The sequence below is a fragment of the Culex pipiens genome, chromosome 2 (genome assembly GCF_016801865.2).
Source record: "Culex pipiens pallens isolate TS chromosome 2, TS_CPP_V2, whole genome shotgun sequence".
Lineage (NCBI taxonomy): Eukaryota > Metazoa > Arthropoda > Insecta > Diptera > Culicidae > Culex > Culex pipiens.
In genome coordinates this window covers 202648805-202676456 of record NC_068938.1, presented here as the reverse complement: position 1 = coordinate 202676456, position 27652 = coordinate 202648805, and the positions used below count along the sequence as shown (strand labels likewise).

Sequence of the window (27652 nt, the reverse complement as noted above, 5' to 3'; positions counted from 1 at the left end):
AAACAAAGATTAGAATTAAATCGAAGGCGCGCGGGGTGTGGCACGTAGTCGCGCTTTTGGCGACTTCCTAATTTTAAACTTCTTTCGCCGGAGTAAGCAAAATAAACAAATTTACGCTTTCTTTTTGCTTCCCAAGGACTCTGAATGTTCAATCACCTCTCTAATCGACGACGTAATACGCCGGCTGCGACTAGGAAGAGGATGTGGGTTGGCAAAATATTTTGGTATTTTTGTTTGATTTTTTTTGTGCCTGCGATTTGGGAAGATTAGGGTAAAATAGGCTGTTTGATGATTTGGAAAAAAAAAATTAAAAAAAAAACATAAAAAAACACACAACTAATTAATTAAATCCATAAACAAAATGTAATGCAACAAAAGTTCCTAAAATTTCACGAAAACAATTCAGAATACATTTTTCAACATTGATATGGGGAAATATTATTTTGGTTTAGACTTGGATTTAAGGGGTTACATACATGTAAATCATCAAAAATGTCAGAGGTTGGTTTGAGTATACACTTAAACTTTTTTCAAAATCTTTTTGCAGGGCATTAAAATGTACATTTTCATCTATTAACAAAATAAATATGAAGACATTTGGATGTACCATTGCCGAGATATAGCTATTTTAAGTTAGCAGTTTCAAAAAACGAGTGCCACGATATCTCAACACTGCTTTGACCAAATCGGCTCAAAATTTTGGTGAAGACTTGTTAAACTGGTCCTGTGTGCATGACGAAGGTCGATTTTTCAAAAACTTAATTTAAGAAAAATATAAAAATATTTTTATGTTTTTCATATAAAAAATCCTCAGTTTTTGATTTTTGTATTTTTTTTAAATCGTAATTTCAAAATCGGGCTTCGTTATGCACACGGGATATGTCTTGGAAATCTTCACCCAAAATATCGTGGCACCCGTAAATCAACTCAGTGTTCAGAGAAAAACGCTCAGAAAGTTTGACAGTCCGCTTTGCGCATGGCAAAGTTTTGAACTTAAATCGTCTCTTACTCAGTTCAGTCACGAAATATCCTTATGAAACTTTCAGGAGTGATTGAAAATCAGCTTTTTAGTGAATTTAGTGAATTTTCTGTAACATGAAATTTTGGAATTTTCTACATGTATGTAACCCCTTAAACATTTAAACTACCGTTTAGAAAAAAAACATTATTTTTTTTAAACCCGTTTCATAACTCTTTTTTGATTAGAGCTGAGTTTTATTTAATTTTTTTGATTCATCTTATTTTTAAACTAACGGAAAAAAGCAATTATTTTTAACCTTTAAAAGAGTTTCAAGAAGGCTTGATAACGTAAAAATGCGATTCAGCTTGTAAAAAAATTGTGTACACAGGAAAAGCATATAATTATTGAACTTAATATTCTATTGAATTTAATATGTCATGCATTAAATTTAATGCAAATAATTAAATATTTCTAGAGATTGTTTTTGTTTTAGAAAAACTTCTCTAAGTAAATTTGAAATATTTTTTTAAGAATCGAGACAATTCCTTTTTTTCCTAAATAAACTACTTTTTTCTTAAAAATATAAAACATTTCTTTGATAACAAATTCAGCTTTATTTAAAAAAATATTTATACTACTGTCACTAATTTGCAAAATATCCATAAATTCACAAAAAAAACATCCGCAAGTTTCACTCCTTTTTCATTATGTGGTCTCAAAATTAAAAATTGGTAAAAATATAAAAAAAACCTTTATATTATTTAAAAAAAACGGATGAAAAAACGTTATGTTGGCTTAATAGTTTACATTCGATTTACAAGTTTGTTCAATAAAACTTAAATTTTTTAGCAGTTATTATGTTTTTGCCCCCTGACTTTTTGGATTGAAAGGGCAAGGAATGAAAATTTAAAAAAAAAAGCATAGGTCTATAACATATCAAATTTGTGAATGATTTTTTCTTTGTTACTAACATTTTATCCACATTAAGATACATTTTTATTTAAAATAAAGCGAAATCAAATTTTATTCAGAATATCGTTCCCTTTCCCCTTGAAAAAGGGGGCATATAAAATTATTGATAAGTAAAAAATCATCGAAAAACACGTAAAATCGAACAAAAACTATTTAAAATAGATTTTGCAACATTATTTTTGCATTGCATTTTTATAATATACTTTCAAGCTTTTCATAAATTTAGATTTTTAAGATCGGAAGACTTAAGGGGAAAAAAGTTTGTTTTGAATTAATTGAAATTTAGTTTTTCTGCAGAACTTACTACTTATATCGACATTTTGAAAAAAATACAAGGCTTGAAATTGTATATTAATTTTTTTTATTATTGTTTCTCACACTCCTCAACCTAGATCTCGAAAATTTGGATACAATTTTTAATAAGCCAAAAAAAATATCAACTACATTTTTAAATAGAACCTTATCAAAATACAAATTTGAAATTATTCATTGCTATTTCTTTTCGATACAAGTGATGAAAATTTAACTTTTCAGCACTCTTATGATACTTTCATTTTTGCGATAAAAAATTAATAATTTGATGTTTTTTTTTGCCGCTCAACATAAACGAAAAATGTGTTCTTTCAATTATGAACAGGAAAGTGTCTACACTTTCCTGTCTACAAAATAAATTATACCTTTTGCATTAGATTAAACTTAGAGAATGTTGTAGAATTTCGGTCAATCAAATTTTAAGTTTCAGTTATTTTATTTTATTGAGAATTTAGAAATTAAATTTAATAAAATATCTTCAAAACGAAGCTCATTCTAAACTTCATATTCATCGAAAGAAGATTCATTGAAATAAGTATTATCAAATTTTATTAGTTTCCTTAATTTAAATTTATTTGAGGATTATAGGAAAACTTCATTATCAACAGCTTTTTTTTTTTTTCATTTACATTGCAAAATATTTAGTGAATTTGATCCATTAAATATTGTGTTTTAAATCAATTGAATAATAAACATAAATTTATAATCAAAATATTCAAAAAAAAGTCTCATTTTTCTCACATAAAATGCAACTTGTTCAACGTTCTTTAAATAAATTTTGCAAAGATTTACAAATAAAAAAAAGCTCTAACTTTTTTGCGCTTTCTTTTATACTAATAATGAATAATGATCTTTTTACAATTCCGTCGCAAAACGACTTACTTTTCCTGTCATTTTTGAAAAATGAAAAAACCTACTTTTCTGTACCATAAATAGCAGAATCGAATAGCCACATTTTTCAAAACAAATGCTGAAAAGTTGAACTTTTCAGCACTTGTTTCGAAAAATAACAGTTTTCAACATTTTTTTATTTAAACGATTTATTGACAAAATACATGAACATTTGACTTATAATTTCACTCAATGGTTGTTTTTCGGAATTGCAAAAAATGTTGTATGGAACTCGTTGCAAAACTTGATTTTTTCAGCACTCGTCGTATTTATCCAACTCGGTAAACCTGTGAATGTACGACTCGTGCTGAAAAAATCTTCTTTCTGCAACTTGTTGCATAAGTATTTGAAGTATTTGAATTAAATTATTATTAAGAAATCAAATCAAATTATCCAACTAATTTTAAATGGGTTTTGTTCAATTGTTTGCATTATTGAAAATATCAGTTATTTTAAATGCAAGATAAATTAATTTTATAATTTTGTTAGAATTAAACCCAAAAAAAACACATTTAATCCCATTTGCTCCCCCAGGAACCACATCCTGCGTAAAATTCTTTCCGCAATCTCCAAGGTCGACACATCGCCAGCGAAAAAAAAGGCGCGGTAATTTAAAATATCTCGATTGAAACAAGAAAATAAAAAGAAGAAAAAATCCGCCAATTCACGCAATCACGAACATGGTGCTGATAGTGGTCCGATGCAGTGTCGAGTTTTATCAGCCTCGGTGTTTTGTTGGATTGTAATTTTCCGCGCGAAACGATCCGCAAACACGTGATGAAGCGTGGCCACCGTTATCGCTCTAGGAAATAGGGTGCGTTTTTGCTGGTGAGCAGTGACTTTTATTTTTGAGCATTTAAAAGTTATTTTATTCATTTTTTGTACTGTCGTTGTTGATGGTTTTTAATCAAACAGTACCTAATACATCTCAGATAAATTATCGTCAACGTCTATCAGGCTCTTAACGATTGAGTGCATCACCCGGGAACTTTTTACTAAAATTCAAATTTCTCGAAAAGGTTTAAAGTTTTCGCAAAACTAATCCCGACCGGGCCTAGAGGACATTTCAGAGTATGTTTTGTGCAAATATGAGCTTTGTTGGTAATCTCTAGCTCCTAGAAATATGTAATTTGTAAACAACTTTTGATGAACGTAACATTTTTGCCAAGTTCCCCTTCGTGTAGCAGAAAACAAAACCATTTTTTGGGAAAACTGGTCCCGACAGGTTTTAGTTTAGACAATTCCCTTCAATTTGATGTATAGAAAGTATAGCATTGTATGCCAAAAACTTACAGAACTATCCATTTTGTAAAAAAAAATCAATTTCATTTATGTTGGAATGTTTACGTTTTGACACAGCAAAGCGCTTGAAAAGAAAGTGCTGCCAGATTTTTTTCCAACGAGATTGAATAAAGTTTTGAGGAATGTGACTTGAACAAAAAACATTTTTTTTCCTCAAATGAACTCATTTTTTCAATTTTAAAATTTTGAAAGGAAATGTTTCTGGCCACTGTCATGACCAGGTGGCCACTTGGCCTCGCCGGAACCGGTTCCGCCGGATTCCGTGGAACCCGTGTGCGGTCATTTGACGGATTGTTCCGAACCTCATTATGCTGCATATCAAATGCCATGAAATTTCGAAAGGAAATAAGTTTGACCATTTTCATGACCAGGTGGCCACTTGGTCTCGCCGGAACCGGTTCCGCCGGATTCCGTGGAACCTGTGTGCGGTCATTTGGTGGATTTTTCCGAACCTCATTATTCTGCATTTCAAATGCCATGAAATTTCGAAAGGAATTATTTTTGACCACTTTCATGACCAGGTGGCCACTTGGTCTCGCCGGAACCGGTTCCGCCGGATTCCGTGGATCCTGTGTGCGGTCATTTGGCGGATTTTTCCGAACCTCATTATTCTGCATATCAAATGCCATGAAATTTCGAAAGGAATTATTTTTGACCACTTTCATGACCAGGTGGACACTTGGCCTCGCCGGAACCGGTTCCGCCGGATTCCGTGGAACCTGTGTGCGGTCATTTGGTGGATTGTTCCGAACCTTATTATTCTGCATGTCAAATGCCATGAAATTTCGAAAGGAATTATTTTTGACCACTTTCATGACCAGGTGGCCACTTGGCCTCGCCGGAACCGGTTCCGCCGGATTCCGTGGAACCCGTGTGCGGTCATTTGACGGATTGTTCCGAACCTCATTATGCTGCATATCAAATGCCATGAAATTTCGAAAGGAAATAAGTTTGACCATTTTCATGACCAGGTGGCCACTTGGTCTCGCCGGAACCGGTTCCGCCGGATTCCGTGGAACCCGTGTGCGGTCATTTGACGGATTGTTCCGAACCTCATTATGCTGCATATCAAATGCCATGAAATTTCGAAAGGAAATAAGTTTGACCATTTTCATGACCAGGTGGCCACTTCTCCTCGCCGGAACCGGTTTCGCCGGATTCCGTGGAACCTGTGTGCGGTCATTTGGTGGATTGTTCCGAACCTTATTATTCTGCATGTCAAATGCCATGAAATTTCGAAAGGAATTATTTTTGACCACTTTCATGACCAGGTGGCCACTTGGCCTCGCCGGAACCGGTTCCGCCGGATTCCGTGTGCGGTCATTTGGTGGTTTGTTTCGAACCTCATTATGGTGCATATCAAATGTCATGTAATTTCGAATGGAATTATTTTTGACCAATCGACTTTTTTACATAAGAAATTTCATCCACCCTGGGATTCAAATTGACGACCTTTGGATTGCGAGTCCAACTGCACGGATAGAAATCCTGTAGGTAAAAGCGGTAACTCTGTGTTGATGAATTCGACAACATGGAAATTATTCGAAAATCGTCAACATTTTTGTCGATTTCGTTGCAAATGTTTTCAAAATCGATAACATTGTTGTTCGAAATCGAAAAAAAATTGTTTTTGTCAAAATGTTGTCAAATTCAACAAAACAGAGTTACCAAATTTGCTTACATTACTTCCATATGTGTGCCTACCTGTGACTCCACCGAGACAGGACCCGGGAAGCGACACCTGGACTGAGCAAACGACCTAACCTTTAGGATAGACAGGGGCCGACATTTACTTTCTAAATCTCGTCTCGAAAAATCCCACCGGGACCTTCTGGGATCGAACCCAGGCCGACTGGGTGAGAGGAAAAAACGCTTACCCCTCAATTATAAAATTAAAAAATTATAAAATTATAAAATTATAAAATTATAAAATTATAAAATTATAAAATTATAAAATTATAAAATTATAAAATTATAAAATTATAAAATTATAAAATTATAAAATTATAAAATTATAAAATTATAAAATTATAAAATTATAAAATTATAAAATTATAAAATTATAAAATTATAAAATTATAAAATTATAAAATTATAAAATTATAAAATTATAAAATTATAAAATTATAAAATTATAAAATTATAAAATTATAAAATTATAAAATTATAAAATTATAAAATTATAAAATTATAAAATTATAAAATTATAAAATTATAAAATTATAAAATTATAAAATTATAAAATTATAAAATTATAAAATTATAAAATTATAAAATTATAAAATTATAAAATTATAAAATTATAAAATTATAAAATTATAAAATTATAAAATTATAAAATTATAAAATTATAAAATTATAAAATTATAAAATTATAAAATTATAAAATTATAAAATTATAAAATTATAAAATTATAAAATTATAAAATTATAAAATTATAAAATTATAAAATTATAAAATTATAAAATTATAAAATTATAAAATTATAAAATTATAAAATTATAAAATTATAAAATTATAAAATTATAAAATTATAAAATTATAAAATTATAAAATTATAAAATTATAAAATTATAAAATTATAAAATTATAAAATTATAAAATTATAAAATTATAAAATTATAAAATTATAAAATTATAAAATTATAAAATTATAAAATTATAAAATTATAAAATTATAAAATTATAAAATTATAAAATTATAAAATTATAAAATTATAAAATTATAAAATTATAAAATTATAAAATTATAAAATTATAAAATTATAAAATTATAAAATTATAAAATTATAAAATTATAAAATTATAAAATTATAAAATTATAAAATTATAAAATAATAAAATTATAAAATTATAAAATTATAAAATTATGAAATTATAAAATTATAAAATTATAAAATTATAAAATTATAAAATTATAAAATTATAAAATTATAAAATTATAAAATTATAAAATTATAAAATTATAAAATTATAAAATTATAAAATTATAAAATTATAAAATTATAAAATTATAAAATTATAAAATTATAAAATTATAAAATTATAAAATTATAAAATTATAAAATTATAAAATTATAAAATTATAAAATTATAAAATTATAAAATTATAAAATTATAAAATTATAAAATTATAAAATTATAAAATTATAAAATTATAAAATTATAAAATTATAAAATTATAAAATTATAAAATTATCAAATTATAAAATTATAAAATTATAAAATTATAAAATTATAAAATTATAAAATTATAAAATTATAAAATTATAAAATTATAAAATTATAAAATTATAAAATTATAAAATTATAAAATTATAAAATTATAAAATTATAAAATTATAAAATTCTTGACTTTTTTTTGATAAGGTCCTATAAACAAATGTAAACATTGAGTGTATCCCTTTCACACCTTATGTCAAAGTCGATCGGAGTAAGCGGGATACACTCAATGTTTACATTTGTTTATAGGACCTTATCAAAAAAAAGTCAAGAATTATAAAATTATAAAATTATAAAATTATAAAATTATAAAATTATAAAATTATAAAATTATAAAATTATAAAATTATAAAATTATAAAATTATAAAATTATAAAATTATAAAATTATAAAATTATAAAATTATAAAATTATAAAATTATAAAATTATAAAATTATAAAATTATAAAATTATAAAATTATAAAATTATAAAATTATAAAATTATAAAATTATAAAATTATAAAATTATAAAATTATAAAATTATAAAATTATAAAATTATAAAATTATAAAATTATAAAATTATAAAATTATAAAATTATAAAATTATAAAATTATAAAATTATAAAATTATAAAATTATAAAATTATAAAATTATAAAATTATAAAATTATAAAATTATAAAATTATAAAATTATAAAATTATAAAATTATAAAATTATAAAATTATAAAATTATAAAATTATAAAATTATGAAATTATAAAATTATAAAATTATAAAATTATAAAATTATAAAATTATAAAATTATAAAATTATAAAATTATAAAATTATAAAATTATAAAATTATAAAATTATAAAATTATAAAATTATAAAATTATAAAATTATAAAATTATAAAATTATAAAATTATAAAATTATAAAATTATAAAATTATAAAATTATAAAATTATAAAATTATAAAATTATAAAATTATAAAATTATAAAATTATAAAATTATAAAATTATAAAATTATAAAATTATAAAATTATAAAATTATAAAATTATAAAATTATAAAATTATAAAATTATAAAATTATAAAATTATAAAATTATAAAATTATAAAATTATAAAATTATAAAATTATAAAATTATCAAATTATAAAATTATAAAATTATAAAATTATAAAATTATAAAATTATAAAATTATAAAATTATAAAATTATAAAATTATAAAATTATAAAATTATAAAATTATAAAATTAAAAAATTATAAAATTATAAAATTATAAAATTATAAAATTATAAAATTATAAAACTATAAAATTATAAAATTATAAAATTATAAAATTATAAAATTATAAAATTATAAAATTATAAAATTATAAAATTATAAAATTATAAAATTATAAAATTATAAAATTATAAAATTATACAGTGGACAAGTGGCCACCTGGTCATGAAAGTGGTCAAAAATAATTCCTTACAAATTTCATGGAATTTGATATGTAACATGATTAAGATCGAAACAATCCACCAAATGACCGCACCCGGATTCACAGAATCCGACGGAACCGGTTCCGGAGTGGACAAATGGGAACCGATTCCAGAGTGGACAAGTGGCCATCTGGTCATGAAAGTGGTCTAAAATAATTCCTAGCAAAATTTCAGGGCATTTGATATGTTACATGATTGGGATCGAAACAATCCACGAAATTACCGCACCCGGATTCACGGAATCCGACGGAACCGGTTCCGGACTGGACAAGTGGCCACCTGGTCATGAAAGTGGTCAAAAATAATTCTTTACAAATTTCATGGAATTTGATAAGTAACATGATTGGGATCGAAACAATCCACCAAATGACCGTACCCGGATTCACGGAATCCGACGGAACCGGTTCCGGAGTGGACAAGTGGCCACCTGGTCATGAAAGTGGTCAAAAATAATTCCTTACAAATTTCATGGAATTTGATAAGTAACATGATTGGGATCGAAACAATCCACCAAATGATCGCACCTGGATTCACAGAATCCGAAAGAACCGGTTCCGGAGTGGACAAATGGGAACCGGTTCCGGAGTGGACAAGTGGCCACCTGGTCATGAAAGTGGTCAAAAATAATTCTTTACAAATTTCATGGAATTTGATATGTAACATGATTAGGATCGAAACAATCCACCAAATGACCGCACCCGGATTCACGGAATCCGACGGAACCGGTTCCGGAGTGGACAAGTGGCCACTCGGTCATGAAAATGATCAACATAGACTCTTCACAAAATTTGAGTTCAATCGACATAAAAAAAATCTCAAAATTAATTTGAGTTAATAAAAATCTAACTTGATTTACTGGCAGCACTGCCATGATGAGCAAAAAAGCGCTCCCGGGCCATGCACTCTCCCCTTAAATCAACTTCTGAAGGCTCAATCAAACAATGGCGATTAGTCCCTCAGCACCATTTATCGTCAAACATCTCAATCGACACCGCTGACAAGGCAACTGTTGGCGACCCAACATCAACATACAATGCTCGATTAGCTCAAATTACGCTGAATACACCTCATGATTGACGACTGTCGTCGTGTCGCAGTGACGTACGTCCTCCACGCCACTTTGGCCACTAGTCGTATAGAGTCGAACTCGACGGCAACAAGGTGTGTCCATTGCATCATCACCAATCTGACCGCAGCCGGTGAGGTGTATATAAGGGTTCGTCACGTTACCAACCACGATGAAAACGTAAACACAACGTTATCAAACAGTAAACAGAGTAAGCAGTGGCTCCATCTATCCCTTGGCGCTTAAAACCTACCACTGGCAACACTGCCACAACTGTCAAACTAGTCACCACTACTGTTTCTTTTGAAAAATCAATCATGACCATTCGGAAACCTTAAAATGACCAAAGGTTACACACTTAGTCAAGTGCAAACCAACTTGATTTTCGCGCGCAATTGATAAGGCGACGACTTTGCGCCATAAAAGTAATACACAAAACAAACACACGTGGTGCGGTGGTTGGCCATGGTTAAATGAAATGTCAACATCCACTTTATATTGCGTGACTTGCAGAAATGTTTCCAGGGTGGATTGACCGTGTTGACGAAATGTTACAAGAAAACAAAAATCATGCATCATCGTTCATAAATTAATGCGGCGTATTCTTTTCAGTGTGGACCCAACTCGGACAGTGGTCTTCAGGCGAAGCCAGCCAACTTCAAAGGAATTGAAAAGTAAGTTATGGTTAAAAAGCGTTACTCTTAGCTTTGTTATTTTGTTGTTTTATTTGGTGTTAATTTTCGTTACTTTTTTCTATAGATTCGTTGTCGATTCAGACATTCTTTTCCCAGTGATCGCTGAATGGTATGTATTTGTTTAAAATAATATTGTATGAATGCTAATACGGAAATGATCGTGTTGATCATTGCTCTCGATCATAATATTTCAATCGTAATTTGTCGACTCACGATTTTAGAGCGATTTTAACTCTCGCCACACTTTTTCTCTCCGCATTTTCTGTCACGCTAAATTTGGCATTACTCGATCAGTGTGTAAGCCAAATTTGACGCAAATTTCTGTCACTGTAAAGTTTTAAGAAAATCGAAAGCATCTATTACTTATAACTTTTTTTAGTTAAAAAGTGAAAACTTACGGATCTTTTTGAGAAAACGAATTGTGATTTCGAATTAAAAAAATCGAAATTTCGCGAAATCGACGCCAACATTTCAAAAAGCATCATGTACAAACCATGCGTTTTGAGAAAAACGCATTTGAATGTTGAGCATCCATTTTCAATTCCCATTTTAATATAAAAGCAAAATAAGATGTTCTAATGATAACAAACGATGAAAAACGTTGCTTTTATTGATACTTGATCATCCAAATTCAATAAAACATTATTTCCGTAATTTTATTTGAGTAAAACAAACATAACTCCTTTTGAAATCACCAACGTCTATATCACCCTGCTGTCATTGAGGGGGACGCTTTGTTATGATTCGTTTTTCTTCGCCGAATGTACATGGCGCTTTGTTCATGTTGCTTTTTTTTCGTCACGAGGTTCATGTAGTCTTTTGTTTGACAGGTTGACAGGGCTATATAAACAGGGACTGCTGATGGCAGAGATTTTGTTTATGGTACTTTATTTAAAATCAAGATTAAACAGACTTTAATGAAGTAACTTTTGCTCATTTTTGGTGGAGAGGTAGCTTATTAGGAGTACTTTCAGAATATGCAATAACTCAGAAAGTGTCAAAATATACATGATGCCTTTTGAAATATTACCGTCGAAATATCAAATTTACTTCGACAGATAAGGCGGAGAGAAAAAGTGCGGCGAGAGTTGAAATCGCTCATTTCGATTTAGTACCATAGCGACAATAACTGTTAAATTCTCGAACCGCTTGTTTATGTTTTCTCAATGACATTTAACCTCGTGTTCAATACAGTGAGAGTAGATAAGTTTGCGAAGCGATCATTTTGGTTGTGTCAGATAAGTCGCCTCGGAATTTAGATTTGTTTCCGAAACCTCGATCGTAATAATACAATCGTAATTAAAAAAAATCAAAATAAAAAATCTGAAAATTTAAGAAACATAAAAATTTTAAAATCCAATGCATAGTTCCTAAATTCAATATTTCAAAAATTCATTAATTTTTAATTTATTTTTTTTTAATTCAGAATATTTATTTGAATTAGAATTTTTTTTTATTTCCAAGTCACCATTTTTTTATTTTTTTTATAATTTTGAAGTTATTTAAAAAAATCTAAAATTCAATAAGCCCGTTTTTTAAGTTTATGTAAGTTAAATTTCATATTTTTTTTCTGCGAAATTTTTTTAATGTATTGTCTGAACATTAAAAAACTTGTTTAATCATGCTTAAAAATGGTTATCAACGCAGGAGAATGTATTTTTGGCTGTTTTCAGTTCAGTTGTTTTCAGTCAGTTTAAAAAAAAACTTTGTTATTTCGGGCTGATTGAAGGGGGCGACATATAATCAAAAAATATTTTCAACAGCATAATTCCCAAAAATTATAAAATTCTATAATGCTACAATTCTAAAATTTTAAACTTCTAAGATTCTAAAATTCTTAAAAAAATCGAAACATCAAAAAAATCTAAAATAAAAACAAATTAAACTTTCAATAATTGAACAAATAAAAAAATATGAATAGGGGAGATGGGGGTAAGACGGCCACCCTAAGGGAGAAGTCTCATAAAATTTACACAAAAGATTATTTTGATCTCAAATTACGTACATAATGTTCTTCTAGTAGTCCATTATAGAAATTACATAAATTAGTTGGTCTAAAAACCAATTTTCAATTTTTTTTCAGCGATTTTAAAAAAATAATTGAAATCGTATATATATGAAACACGCGGGGTAAGACGGCCACCCATGTAGGTTAAGACGGTCAGTGCTATAAATTAACTTAATAACTTTGCTAAATCCACCCAAATACCTACATGGTTGGTTGAACAGACTTCTCTGAGCATCATAACTATTTTGGTTGAAAAAATCAAGTTTCAAATGTGAAGAAAAATGCTGTTTAAAAAAATTCACATTTTGGCTCAGTGAATTTCATATTATTGCGACCACATTTTATTAAAAACGGTGATTTTTTGCTACAAAACAAACACAATTTGATGAAAAATAATTAGATTGTGTATTTCGTTAAGAATAAGTAAATTAAAATTATGTAAACAATATTAAATTAGCGATTTTTATGAAAAATTTGATAAGATTTCATACTATTCAATGAGATTTGCTATATCACAGTAAAGAATGTTGTCGAAACGGTAGTTTACAGCATTTTGATTAAAAATTGATAGTTTTATTGAAAATGCTTTTCCTTATCTACAAACATGTCTTTACAGTCAAAAACCGTCAACAATATAACCTAAACCTATATCAAATAAAATTTACAAATTACGGGTGGCCGTCTTACCCCCGGATGAGGTGGCCGTCTTGCGCCCCAATAAATTATTTTTTAAACATTTTTTGCAAATAGCTCAACGCATTTTTTAAACTTTTCCGAGGGACATAATCTAGGGAAAACATCAATTTAACATGAAAAAATATTTGAAGGCAGGAAAACATATTGTTATTTAACAAAAATGCCTAAGTTGTAATTCATGAAACTTACATCCAGTTTAAATTTTAAAAATTATTTGTTTCTTTTGCACTATTTTTATACTATTTCAAACAATATGTTTGGCAAAGGTGCCTCCATATGCATTATTCAGCATGAGGAACAGTATTGCTAAACATTTTAGTAATATTCATTAGTATACTTATTAAAACAGTAGGGTGGTCGTCTTACCCCCAGCTCCCCTACAAAGAGACGAGTTGTATTCATAGTAGGGGAGATGGGGGTAAGACGGCCACCCTAAGGGAGAAGTTTAATAAAATTTACACAACAGATTATTTTGATCTCAAATTACGTACATATTGTTCTACTACTAGTCCATTATAGAAATGACATAAATTAGTTGGTCTAAAAACCAATTTTCAATACTTTTCAGCAATTTTAAAAAAATAATTGAAATCGTATATATATGAAATACGCGGGGTAAGACGGCCAATGCTATAAATTAACTTAATAACTTTGCCAAATCCACCCAAACACCTACATGGTTGGTTCAACAGACTTCTCTGAACATCATAACTATTTTGGTTGAAAAAAATCAGGTTTCAAATGTGAAGAAAAATGCTGTTTAAAAAATTTCATATTTTGGCTCAGTGAATTTCATATTATTGCCACCACATTTTATGAAAAACTATGAATTTTTACTACAAAACAAACACAATTTGATACAAAAAAAAATAGTTTGTGTATTTCGATTAGAATAAGCAAATCAAAATTATGCAAACAATATTAAATTAGCGATTTTTATGAAAAGTTTGATAGGATTTCATACTATTCAATGAGTTTTGCTATATAACAGTAAAGAATGTTGTCGAAACGGTAGTTAACAGCATTTTGATTAAAAATTGATAGTTTTAATAAAAATGCTTTTCCTTTATCTACAAATATGTCTTAATAGTCAAAAACCGTCAAAAATATAACCTATATCAAATAAAATCTACAAATTACGGGTGGCCGTCTTGCCCCCAAATAAATTATTTTTTTAAACATTTTTTGTAAACAGTTCATCGCATTTTTTGAACTTTTTCGAGGGACATAATCTAGGGAAAACTTCAATTTAACATGAAAAAATATTTGAAGACAGAAAAACATATTGTTATTTAACAAAAATGCCTAAGTTGTAATTCATGAAAATTACATCCAGTTTCAAGTTCAAAAATTATTTGTTTATTTCGAGCTATTTTTATACTATTTCAAACAATATTTCTGGCAAAGGTGACTCCATATGCATTATTTAGCATGAGGAACAGTATTGCTGAACATTTTAGTAATATTCATTAGCATACTTATTAAAACAGTGGGGTGGCCGTCTTACCCCCAGCTCCCCTAATGCATTCTGCTAAAACGCTCAACCAAACCACAATAAAAAAATATATAATATTATAAAATTATAATATTCATAGATTCAAAAATTCCAATTATTATTTTTTATTTCAGATATTTATTTTGTTTATTTTTCCACTTTTACTATACTGCCGTTCTACGCATAATATTATTGTCCCATGTCAATTTTGGTCGATTCTGACTTTTTGTTATTTTAAGGTTTAGTTTGACGTTTACTTTTCGAAAAACACATAAAATCCAGTTCGGAAAATCATTGAAAACAACGCCAATTCTGTTTGTCTCATCGTTGTATTTCTACGCATAATTGTCCCACCAAGTATTTTATTTCACGAAATTATCAGTTTTACAAAGTATTGTGTCTTGTTTACCTATTGTATAGCAAGAGGATTACAAATGAGAGTGATAAACTGAAAACTGGGATGATAAGGGACCCACGAGACAATTATGCGTAGAAACACAAACAACGGTCGAAAAAGTTCAATCGCGTTTTTCTAAGTTGCACTTTTTTGAACATACGACAATTATGCGTAAAACGGCAGTACAGTTGAAAAAAATCTAAATTATTTTAAAAATGTTTTTTGTAAAAAAAATGTTTTGTTTCAATTTTTTTAATTTTTTAATATTTTCAAGATTTTTTTAAATGTTTGAAATTTGTGTTTTTTTTTGTTTATTTGATGTTTTAAAACCGCAATTAGGCCATTGCAAATTTTATATTTCAAGTTTTTGTCCTCCTCCCCTCAAAAAATCCCCAAAAAATCTGTGAACAAAAAGAAATATTGGGAAAAAATAAATTTTCATTTAAAAATTTAATTTAAAAATCATTGTTTAACGTTTATTTTAGTAATGTTGATCCGATAGGGCACATTAACCCAGTCATGACGTTCTGGCAGGATTCTAGCAGAGTTCTTACAGAGCTGAATATTCTTACAGCATGCTAGCAGAAATGTTCCACCGTTCTAGCAGGATTCTGACAGAACCAGCTCTGCTAGAATATTTCGTGACTGGGAAGGCTCTGAATGGAATCATTCCCGGTCGGCCATGTTTGTTTTAGAAAACCATCAAAATCTTGATTCAGAGAACATCAATCAAAAAATGATTTTCAAAATGTTGTTTGTAGAAGCATTTTAAATATCGTAATTCATTTTTCATTTCAATTTACTATTTTTTGGCTCTAATTCCATATCCATCATTGACTGTCATTGCTTCAAGAAAAAATAACGCCATCTACGACCTTAAGATTTATACAAATTTTGAATTTAGGGAAAAAGGATCATAACAAGACATAAAACTCTGGGAAAAAAATATTTTCATAGATTCATTGATATTTTGCAATCTTCGGTAGTAGCATAACTGTTACTATATATGTTTAAAGCATTCTGTGATACTGTTAACTAAACGATTTTGAAAGTTGAGCTTGAAATTTAGTTTTTCAGCTGTCCATACAAAAATGGTGGAACCTTCACAACATTGCAAAATAAAAATTTAAATGTTTGGGTTCGAAAGCAACAAACACAACATGTGGGTTGAACAAGCTTCTGATTTATTTCACAATAATGTCGTCAACCGTTTACAACTCTTAAACACTATTTATACGATATTCTAGTAAGTCCAGCTAATAACTTCTAACCAGTCAAAATTGTACGTGTGCTTATCACAAAACAAAACCCGCCGCTCTACTGCTCAGTCTGTGGCCCATCTTCCTTCGTCGACGCCGCAGCCGCCGCCGTCCCCTTGGCCACCGGAAGCGCTTCCAGCGCCTGCTTCAACCGTTCCACCAGATACTTTCGCAGCTCGGCCGGGTGCACCTTCAGCTTGTACAGCACGTCAAACTTGAGCGTGACCACTTTGAGGCCGAGCCGGCGCAGATGGCGGATTCGCATGGCCTGCGGCCCGATCAGGTGTTCCCCGCTGGCGTTGTAATACTCGGGCAGGTGGATCAGGACGGCCACGTTGATGTTGCGCTCTTTGGCGGTGTTGAGCGAAAAGATGCTGCCCATTCCGGGCGGGTGAAAGATTACGTCTACGAGGTAGAGCTCGTTGACGGGGAGGTGCTGGAGGATGGCGAACTTGGTCATGTTGTTGGGGCCTCCGGCCAGTTCTTCCAGCTCGGGGATGATGTAGTTGACGATGCGTTTGATGCGACCGTCGTGAAAGACCGCCTTGGCGGAGTGATCTCGCGGGAGGAGGGGACCGTCATAGTCGGGACATTCCAGGGTGAGGCTGGTGTCGAACACCTTGAGCAGACTGCGTACTCGGTCGAGGCGTTCCGGGCGGGTTCGGGCGTGCAGAACGTCGAGGAAGTACGGGTTGAAGATCCGGTTGACGAAGGGCAGCGGGTAGCGTTCGAGGCAAACGTAGCAGAACATGATGTGGATGATGTCGTTCGGGTGGATTTTGCTAAAGTTGAGATCCAGATACATGTCCAGGGTTTCGAAGAATTTGTTGCTGTTCAGCGGGTGAAAGTCGAGATAGCCGAACGGGCAGAGGAATGCCTTCAGGTAGCCCGGGTCCAGGTTCTGGTGGTTCGCGATGAAGAACTCGCTGCAGCCGTTCAGGATGTGAGGATTGCGCAGGCGGAAGGTCTGGAATTGAAGAGAACCAATTAGAACTTAATTCGCGTAGAACGTTGAATTTAACTCACCTGACAGTGCTTCAAAATCGACACGATCAGGCTCTGCGACACCACCTTGATGCCTTTGGCCTTCACGTACCGCTCGATCGATCGTTCTATTTGGTTGTCGGAGAAACCCAAATTCGTGAACGATTCCAGCACCGCCTCCAGCTGATCCTCGCTGACGGCGTGAATGTTGGTGTTCAACCAACGGGCAAGTGTTTGGGTAATTCTAAAGGGCGACATTTTACATGTCTCCAACGACTGCAACACATCAATCGTACAGCCCGTGGACATTTGCCACCAGACGGATGGAATTCGACGCTCCAGGATGTTCAGCACAGCCCGGCGACTGATCTTCAGATAGGGCAGGATCGAAAACACCAGATGGATGTTCTTATCGTTAATCTGCTTCTCCTGGTCAGCAATTCCACTCCAGAACTTCTCCACCATCTCAAACCGCCGGCACTGGGTTAAGCTTTCAATCGCTTCGCAGCACTGCTCCACGCTCAGCTTATTCTCCGAACACCGATAAACCAACTCATTCCCCAGCATGTCAATCGTCTTCGCCAACTCCAAGTAGTTCCGCAATCCGTCCATCACATCCAGCACCGTTTCGTTCCGTCCTCTGTACACAATACAATTGATAATCTTCTCAAAACACGGCTTATCCTCCCAGTTCTTCAACTCCAGCAGACTCTCCAACTTCAAAATCCTTTCCAACGCCCGCACAGCCACATCCGGCGAAAACGACTCCTCCCCAATCCCGTCCGTCACCAGACAAACGCCCTGCACCGTGTGGCATGCCTCCAACGTCTTGACCATCTCGTCCAACTCCGTATCCTTCTGCGCAGCAGCAGGTTGACAGTCAATGATCTTATTCGAAATCAACGCTACAAACTCATCCTCCGCCACCTTTCTCACCACCACCGGAAGTTCCTGAATGTCGCAGCCCTGCTGAACCAGAATCGTCGTGTTGCGGACAAAGCTCTTGTTGTTGTTGCCGTTGCCATTGCTTCCACCTCCCGAAGACGATGACGAGGAGGAATCCGATGAAAACAAGCAAGCACGGGCCAGGTTAGGCAAATAGTGCTGCAGCCCGGAACTGGTCCGGTACAGGCGCAGCGGACTCAGCATGCAGCGGGACATTTTGAGGTTGGTTGTCGAGATCACGATTTCACTTGAAGCACATTGTTATCACACACTTTTTTCGCGATTAAATTGCGCGAACAAGCAGCAGCAGCTGTAGCAAAACCAGCTGATTTTCGTGGGGTGGTGCAATCGATTTTGCGAAACGGGTGAAAAGCAACAAAAACAAGAAACAAGAGAACTGTCATGATGAGGCAGCAAAACAAAACAGGGTGCTTCGTCAGGAGAGAACGGAGAGAATATATAAAATAAGTTTGAGGTAGATAGAAAAAGGTGGGAATAGAAAAGTTTGTAAAGAAATTCTGGAGTAGCATTTGAATGGGGTGGGACGACATTGCATTTTTTCGGTAAACTATGGCCCCTTTGGAACGAGCTGTTAAGTAGGACCTTTTCTGTCAATAAGGGCCACGAAATTAATTTTTCAAAATTAATTTAAAAATTCATTTCAAATCCTATGCAGTCGTATAACGGGCCATTTTACTCAGATAAATATGCTTAACGTTGTGAACAATAATATCACAAATTAAAGCTTCATTTTAGGACCCAATCGAAAAAAAAATTCTAGAGTTCTTGAATTCCAAAATTCGAAAATTTTAAATTTCCAAATGCCAAAATTCTGAAAATACAGAAATTTGAAAATTCAAACGTTCAAAAATTCAGAAATTCTAAAATTATAACATTATTAAATTCTAAAATTTTTAAATTCATAAATTCTTGAATTCTAAAAATTGTTTTATCCTTTAATTCTTTAATTCTTTTATTCTTTAATTCTTAAAACCTAAAATCCTTATTTTTTTAATTCTTAGATTTTTAAATTCTCCATTTCTTAAATCCTCAAATTTTTAAATTATTAAAAATTCCTAAACTCGAAATTTTGAAAATTGTTAAATTATCAGATTCTTAAATTCCTTAATTCCTAAGTTCTTAAATTTTGAATTTTCAAATTCTTTAAGTCTTAATTTTTTAAATTCTTTATTTTTTAGATTATTGGATTCTTAAATTCTAAATGTCTTAAAATCTGAAATTTTAAATTTTGAATTCCAAGTTTTTTTTTAATTTCTAAATTATCGAATATTTTATTTTTTATTTTTTTGTTGTTTGTTTATTCTGAGATTTTAATTTTTCAAAGCTTAGAATTTAATTTAGTTTTTATTTCTAGATTTCATAATCATTAATTTCTATTTTTGTGAACATTATTATTGATTTTCCCTCTGATTTACTTTATTTTAGCAACACAAAAACAAAACGTCCTTTTCGCATTTCAAAATTCTGCGTTTTGAGATTCGACCGTTTGAATTTTTTGTCGCATTCAAGAAATTTAGAAAAAAAGATAAGCAAAATATCTAAATACTAAAAAAATAAGTAATTATCGTAATCTGGGGCGATTCGGGACAGTTGTTTTAGCCTTGTTACTGCACAATATTTGGATATGTTTGATTTGTTTCTGGTAGAACAGACACAGAACAACGATAATTGTCCAAATTTCAAGCTTTTAATGCTCTTGAAACTGCTGTCCCTATTCAAACTGTAGACCCGATTTTGTCCAGATGACGATATCCAAAAATATATAAATCGTTAATTAAAAGATGTTATTATAGAAAAAAAACTTTAATTAAAAAATATTAAAATATAACCTAAAATAAGATAAAAATCTAAAATAAATTAGATATATTTTTTTTTTGTTCACAACGATAAAGCATTTTTTTAGTGTTTTTAAATCAAATATTAAATTTAAAAAAAATAAGAAGCAAAGAAATTTTTAATTGTTTCGATCCGAACCGAATTTTGAATTATTCGACCTGGATATATCTGATTTTCAGACAGGATCAAATTTTATTCAATACAATCTAAAAGTTATTGAAAAAAATCGAATCCTTTTTCGATATATTAAATAATATAATTTATCAATGAAATTACTAAAACAATTTTTTTTATTTTCAGCCGCGTCTTCAAGTCCCCGGCGGAGATCGAGGTGCTGCGGTACGTGGCGCGCGTCTCGTCCGACGCCCACAAGCAGGTCATGAAGAAGATCCGCCCGGGCTGGCACGAGTACCAGGGCGAGTCGGAGTTCCTGCACCATTCGTACGCGGTGGGCGGCTGTCGGCACGTGTCGTACACTTGCATTTGCGGCGCCGGCTCGAACTCGGCAATTTTGCACTACGGCCACGCTGGTTCGCCGAACGACCGGCTGATCGAGGACGGCGACATGTGTCTGTTCGATATGGGCGCGAATTACGGCGGGTACACGTCGGACATTACGTGCAGCTTTCCGGTGAACGGGAAGTTTAGCGCCGATCAGAAGCTGATTTATGAAGCGGTGTTGGCTGCTCGGGATGCCGTTTGCGGAAGTGCCAAGGAGGGGGCTTGCTGGGTTGAAATGCATCGGCTGGCCAATCGGGTTATGTTGGAGGCTTTGAAGGCGGGAGGATTGCTGCAGGGAGAGGTCGAGGACATGATGGCCGCTGGGTTGAATGCTATCTTCCAGCCGCACGGATTGGGACACTTTTTGGGGCTGGACGTGCACGACGTGGGCGGTTATCTGGCACACTGCCCGGAACGTCCAGCGGAGCCGGGAGTGTGCCGTCTGCGAACGGCTCGTACCCTGAAGGCGGGGATGTATCTGACGATTGAGCCCGGCTGTTACTTTATTGCTCCGCTGCTGGAGAAGGCGTTTGCTGATGAAAATTTGGCCAAGTTTTTGGTGCGCGACCAGATTGAACGCTTCCGTAACTTTGGCGGGGTTCGCATCGAGGACGATGTGCTGATTACGAAGACTGGCATCGAGAACTTTACGCTGGTGCCGAGAACGTGAGTTGGGCTTGAGGCTGAAGAAAGGTGTTGAGGATTAATTTTATTTTCTTTTATTTGCAGCGTTGACGAGATCGAGGCCTGGATGGCACGTTAGAGAGGAGCAATATTTAGCAAAAAAAAAAACAATAATTTTGTTTTCATTTATCGTTCAATATATTTGTATTTCTTCTTGCAAGAACCAATAAAAAATAATTTTCTATGACCTTAGCAAACATTAGGTCTATTCCCGTACTTGCAGAATTGCAGAATTTCTGCAGCTTCTGCAGAATTCTGCAGCCATCATAAGTCACTTTTTTGCAGCACGTTCCCGTACTTTTCAGCTCGCTCTCTTCATCTCTCTCTTTTGCAGAAGTTCTGCAAGGAGAGAAGCTGCAAAAATTTTGCCTGGGTAGTGCGTTCCAGTACTTTTTCTGCAATATTGTACACAGTTGAGTGGATTTACTCAAATTGGGTATTAAAGTTTTAAAATTATTTCAAAATATTAAAAAAAAGGGTTGACAAAAATAGTAATGGAAAGAAGTTTACTTCTAGAACTTATTGTTCTATTCAACTCAACGATTTATTAAAAAAAAAAAAAAAAAAAAAAAAAACAAATAATCAAAATTAAGTAACTGGAAATTAATTATTTAGGTAGAAATTATACATTAGAAATTCAATTTAAATCTTTTACATTAGGTAAACAATTTTATGAATTTAAGTTGCATGTACGTTTAACAAACATAATTTCAAAAAAAATGGCAAGCAATGGTTTAATAGTTGAAAACTCAAATGTAAAAACGAAGTTGACTTTATAGCTGTCGGCCACCATTGCTAGTACCAACCACTAGTGTCTTCCTTTTTATCTATAGTATACAAGGACTTCGCCGCCTAAGTGTATGAAAGTATGGCACCCATATTTACACAAAGAATTTTAGAGAAACTCAAATGTAAAAAAATAAACAGTTCGTACTCTATTATCCGAAGACGTCAAAATTTCGAATTTCTAAATTTGAGTTTTCAACCTAATATATGACTCCAACGGGTATTTTTTTAATGATTCAAGATGGCGGCATTTAAGAATTTAATAATTTAAGAATTTATGGATTCAAGAACATTTTATTAATAGAGAAATGTGATGTAGAGTCTCTGTCTAAAGTCTGGATTTTTAATACAATGTATTTTAATTTTAAAGAATATAAAATATGATGTGTAAACAACGTAAGTTTTTTTTCAGCAAAAATGTTATGTTCATCAATTATATTTATTATTTGTTTGGTATAGTCTAATGCCTCTTTTATGATTCCTTCATTGGAAGTTCGACAAAATCACATCAAATATTTTGGTTCTTATAAAAATACACATTGGTAGCTCATTTACAGGTACAATTTTTTATTTGTCAATTAAATTTACCTATTATGTTAACATACATATTTAGTCTGTTCAAAAATAATTTAAGATTAAAAATTTATCCTTGAACAAATATCTATTTGAAATTTATTCAACTCAAAAGAAATGTGTCTTTTAAAAGTTTTCAAAAACAATTAGTTTTTATGATACAAATTGTTTATTGGGGTATTAGCCGTGCTTAAGTTACCAACTTTTTATCACTAAAAAATAATGAATTCGTTATATTACATATATTTCATTAATGCACTAAGCCTGAAATCATTAACATAAAAAACCGTTCTCAATAAGACCAGACATAAAAAAACTACCCCAAAGAATTCAATTCTTCACTTCAATTTAGTAATAACAAATCATCAAATTTATCACAACTAATAATAAAATGAATTTCACCTAACTTGCAAATTTTATGTAAGCGTGTACTCAACACCAACTTGCAGTTACTTTTCAACAAGAAAGAGAAGAGAGAGCTTGCAGAAAAGTACGGGAACGGTTTTTTGCAACTTCTACCTCTCTCACTGCAGAAGTTCTGCCTGAGAGAAAAGTTACTTTTGTTGCAGAAAAGTACGGGAACGCTCTGCTGCCGTTTTTGTGCAGAATTGCAGAATTCTGCAGTACGGGAATAGACCTATTGTCGCTTGATTATTTTCAAAGAAACATCAGATCTAAATAACAGGGTTGCCACTGATCTCCCATTTTCGAATTCTCGATTTTTCCGGTAGCTCTAATATCTTTAGGTGCCAGGCATTAGTTACCAAAGGATTATTGCAAATTGCCTTAAAAATATGAAATTATTAAAACAGCAACCTAACAAAATATTTTTGAAAAATTCCATAAAAACAAAAACCTTTTTTTTATTATTTGTTGTTTGCAAAATGATTCGATGAAAAGGCCATTTTTTAAATTTGACTTTAAAATTAAGAAATTAAAAAAGAAAAGAATTCAAAAATACAAACTTTAAAGCTGTTAAAATAAAAAATATCAAAAATTCAAAAACAAAAATACCTAAATTTTAAAGCTCTTCCATTTAAAAATTAAAAAAAAATCTGAATCGAATGTACGAATTTTTGCATTTAAGAAATTCTGAATTCAAGGGAATTTAAATTTCTGAATTTAAGGAATTTCGAATTGAAAATTTTAACAATTGAAGAATTCAAGAATCCAAGAATTAAAAAATCTAAAATTCAAAATTTAAAGAATTGAAAAATATTTAACAATTTTAAAATTTTAGAATCAAAAAATTCAAAAAAATGAGAATTTAAGCATTAAAAAATTTAAAAAATTTAAGGATTTCAGAATTTAAGAATGTTATAGGGGAAATCTACCCATTTTAATCCTAATAAGCGGTCGTGTTTGAATGATGCTGGATAATCTAGAGTCTCCCTTGAATTTTACTGAAACCAAGTACACCAACGAGTAGAGCAACTTTTTGTGAACATTTCTGTTTATTTTCACTTTCACTAAAAGTTATTCTATTTCTTTACCAAGCATTTAACAAAAAAAAATTCCCAAGGGTATTCTAATCGAGGCGAATGCATTGGGCCACGCCCATTTTTCTAATATCGGCTTAGTTCTTTTTTCTTCCAACACTCTGTCGAGTGTTGCCATTTGCGCTGACAGTTCAAACGAACACTCACGAAAAGTGGCATTTATAGGGAAAGTTTCCTGGCATCGCTGGCTGTGCTGCTGGTGGTGTTGACGGCCAGCCTTTGTTCTTTTTTGCCTTCGTCTCTCGCTCGGTTTTCTTCAGCCTTCGATTGGAATGCAAAGTGAAAATTTAAACGTCAAACGACTTGGCGCGTTTGTTTTTTTGATGGCGCTTGCTAATTTATTACATTTTTCGGGATTATTCTTCAAGTGAGTGCCTTACTAATGATCAAAAGAACATGTTGCCGGTAGTTGGAAGCAATTTCATATCTTTAGCGCTGAGGAAACATTAGCGCAAGTGAAAAGTTAATTTTGGCGATATTCATTAAGCGTTTGAGGGATTCTCGTGTGTGTCACTGTGTGTGCCAACAAAATGATGAGAAGTGGTCTCGCAAAATACAAATTATGATCAAAAGTGCATTAAATGTGATCATTTTGGCCAGTAAGTGGCATACATTTGCGTGCTTACTCGAGGCGGTGCTGTTGCTGGTAAGTTTATAGCCCAAATAGTATTTTTGGAGCTTTAATCGAGCATCAAACTCTCCATATGACGAAGATAGGTGTTTGATTGGAAAGGGTAGATTTCCCCTAATTTGAGAAATTTAGAATTTCTGAATTCAAGGATTTTTGAATTTTTTTTTATTGATTTTAATTAAATTTATTTTATAAATTTAAGAATAAAGCAATTCTAGAATTTGGGAATTAAAAGATTCGTTGATTTGAAGTAAATTTAGTAAACAAAATTCAAAAAATACAAAAATTTTAAAAGTAATAAAAACAAAAACTTTGAAATTTTGAAACAAAAATTTAGACATTTAGACAAAACAACCAATTTTAAAATTGAGAAATAAAAAAAAAGTTAAAATCAGAATTTCAGACATTAAAGCTGTAAAAATAAAACAACAAAAAATCAAAAACAAAATACCAAAATTTAAAAATTTTAAGGCTCTTTTATTTAAAAATTTCAAAATCAGAATCGAATGTAAGAATTTTTGAGTTTAAGAGATTCTGAATTTATGGATTGTTAAGTTTAAGAATTTCTGGATTGAAGGATTTTTGGATTTAAAGATTTTTGAATTGGAATTTTTTTTTTTTTTTTTCCCATAAAATTATTTTTATTAGGTCCTTTTCGGTACTGGGACCTGGTTAGGACCGAGTCGGCTTTTGTAATTACAAAAAACTTAATAATTACAGAGGATCTTGTGTGTAAATGTTAGTGGGAGGGGAGCCGATTACCCGCGGCCTACTCGGGGTTAGTAGGGAAGGGATTGATGTTAAAGACAAGGCATGGGATGGGAAGGGGGATTGTGTAGGGGTCTTGGTTGGCTCTGCTGGCCTTTGCGTTTTGTCCTCAGCCGCAACTCGGTGTCCAGCTGCTGGGGCGATCTTGCTTTGCTTCCGGTGCAACCAGAAACGACGGCTTTGTGTGAAGGCGAGTTATACTAACTGGAGGAAAACTAACTGAAGGAAAACTAACTGGAAGAAAACTAAATAGATATTTTGGAATCTGAGAGGAACTGATAGATAGGATAGAGAACATCAAGGTCTAGTTGAGATAGTGCGTCTCGCATCGGGATTTCTGGTGGTCTTCCTCGGGCCCTGAGGGTATCTTTCAACTTAATTCTGTGAGCCTGGTGATCTGGACACGCCCATACGAGATGGTCGATGTCCTGATAACCCTGCCCACAGTCGCATAAGTTCGTATCACTCATTTTGATACGGTAAAGATGAGCCTTGGACGAGTAATGGTTCGACATAAGGCGGGACATCGTTCTGATGAATCCACGCGTCAAGTCCATTCCCTTGAACCAGGCTTTTCTTTGCACCTTAGGTCGTATGGAATACATCCAACGTCCCTTGGTGTCGTCGTCCCATTGTTTTTGCCAATCCAGGAGCGCACGCTGCCTCGGCAAACCGTAGCATTCTTGTAGGCTAATTGGCCTTTCAAAAATGTCTCCACTCTCAGCACCCTTCTTGGCGAGCAAGTCCGCTTTCTCATTACCCGGAATCGAGCAATGAGCGCGGACCCACACCACCGTGATGCTGAAGGACTGAGCCGCCAGGTTGTTTAAAGTCTTGCGTATTTCCGTGAGGAAAAACGCAGACTCCCTGGTCGGCTTCAGAGACCGGATAGCCTCAACAGAGCTAAAGCTATCGGTGAAGATGAAGTAGTGGTCAGGTGGCATGGTCTCGATGATTCGCAGTGCGCAGTAAACCGCGGCTAACTCTGCGACGTAAACCGAACTCGGGTCCTTCAGCTTAAAGAACAGCTGATAAGATTCATGATAAACACCGAAGCCCGTACAGCCGTCGAGCTTGGAGCCATCGGTGAAGAATCTGTTGTTTGGAGGAACATGGTTGTACTTTGATGCGAAGATCGACGGTACAACTCCCCGCAGAAGATGGTTTGGGATACCGCGAGTATCGGCTTTCATGGACGTGTCGAAGCCAATCAGGGTGCTGCTGGTTAACGGAGGCGTGCGCTGTACCGTTGTGCTCGGGCTCCACTCCCACGATGACATAAAGTCATAGTATAGAAGCATGCGCCGAGACTCAACGTGAAGGTTCAGCAACGTTTCAAAGTTGTCAATTACCAGTTTATTCCTGTAATCACACCGGATCAGGAACCGGTAAGACAGTTCGTAGTAACGAGTTCGCAGAGGCAATACTCCCGCCAAGACCTCGAGGGTCATGTTGTGAGTTGAGTGCATGCATCCCAAGACAATGCGAAGACTTCGGTACTGTATCCGCTGGAGAACCAACAAGCGTGATTTCGCAGCTGACTGGAAGCAGAAACTGCCATATTCCAGCACCGAGAGTATCGTTGTCTTGTACAGTCGAAGCAGGTCAGAAGGATGAGCACCCCACCGGTTGCCAGAGAATTGGAAAATTTAAAAATATAAGAATTCAAGAATCCATGAATTAAAA

At 32.5% G+C, this 27652-nt stretch overlaps 2 protein-coding genes across 3 annotated transcripts in view; one reads left to right on the top strand and one right to left on the bottom strand.

The window, feature by feature from the left end:
* The window catches only part of LOC120418156 (xaa-Pro dipeptidase), a 165859-nt gene extending 143963 nt beyond the window's left edge, over window positions 1-21896 (top strand). For both annotated transcript variants that reach the window (XM_039580454.2, XM_052708313.1), the window contains 4 exons: window positions 10801-10862; window positions 10948-10992; window positions 20825-21691; window positions 21755-21896. In XM_039580454.2, coding sequence (XP_039436388.1) covers window positions 10801-10862; window positions 10948-10992; window positions 20825-21691; window positions 21755-21788 — 1008 coding nt within the window. In that variant the 3' untranslated portion in view covers window positions 21789-21896. The remainder of the gene's footprint in view (window positions 1-10800; window positions 10863-10947; window positions 10993-20824; window positions 21692-21754) is intronic.
* Window positions 16647-19062, bottom strand: LOC120418151 (FAST kinase domain-containing protein 3, mitochondrial-like). The gene is made up of 2 exons (XM_039580450.2): window positions 17765-19062; window positions 16647-17705 (listed from the first exon to the last, which is right to left on the bottom strand). Exons 1-2 carry the CDS (start codon window positions 18881-18883, stop codon window positions 16797-16799), a joined length of 2028 nt encoding a protein of 675 aa, XP_039436384.1. The 5' UTR covers window positions 18884-19062; the 3' UTR covers window positions 16647-16796.
* Window positions 21897-27652: the final 5756 nt, after the last annotated feature.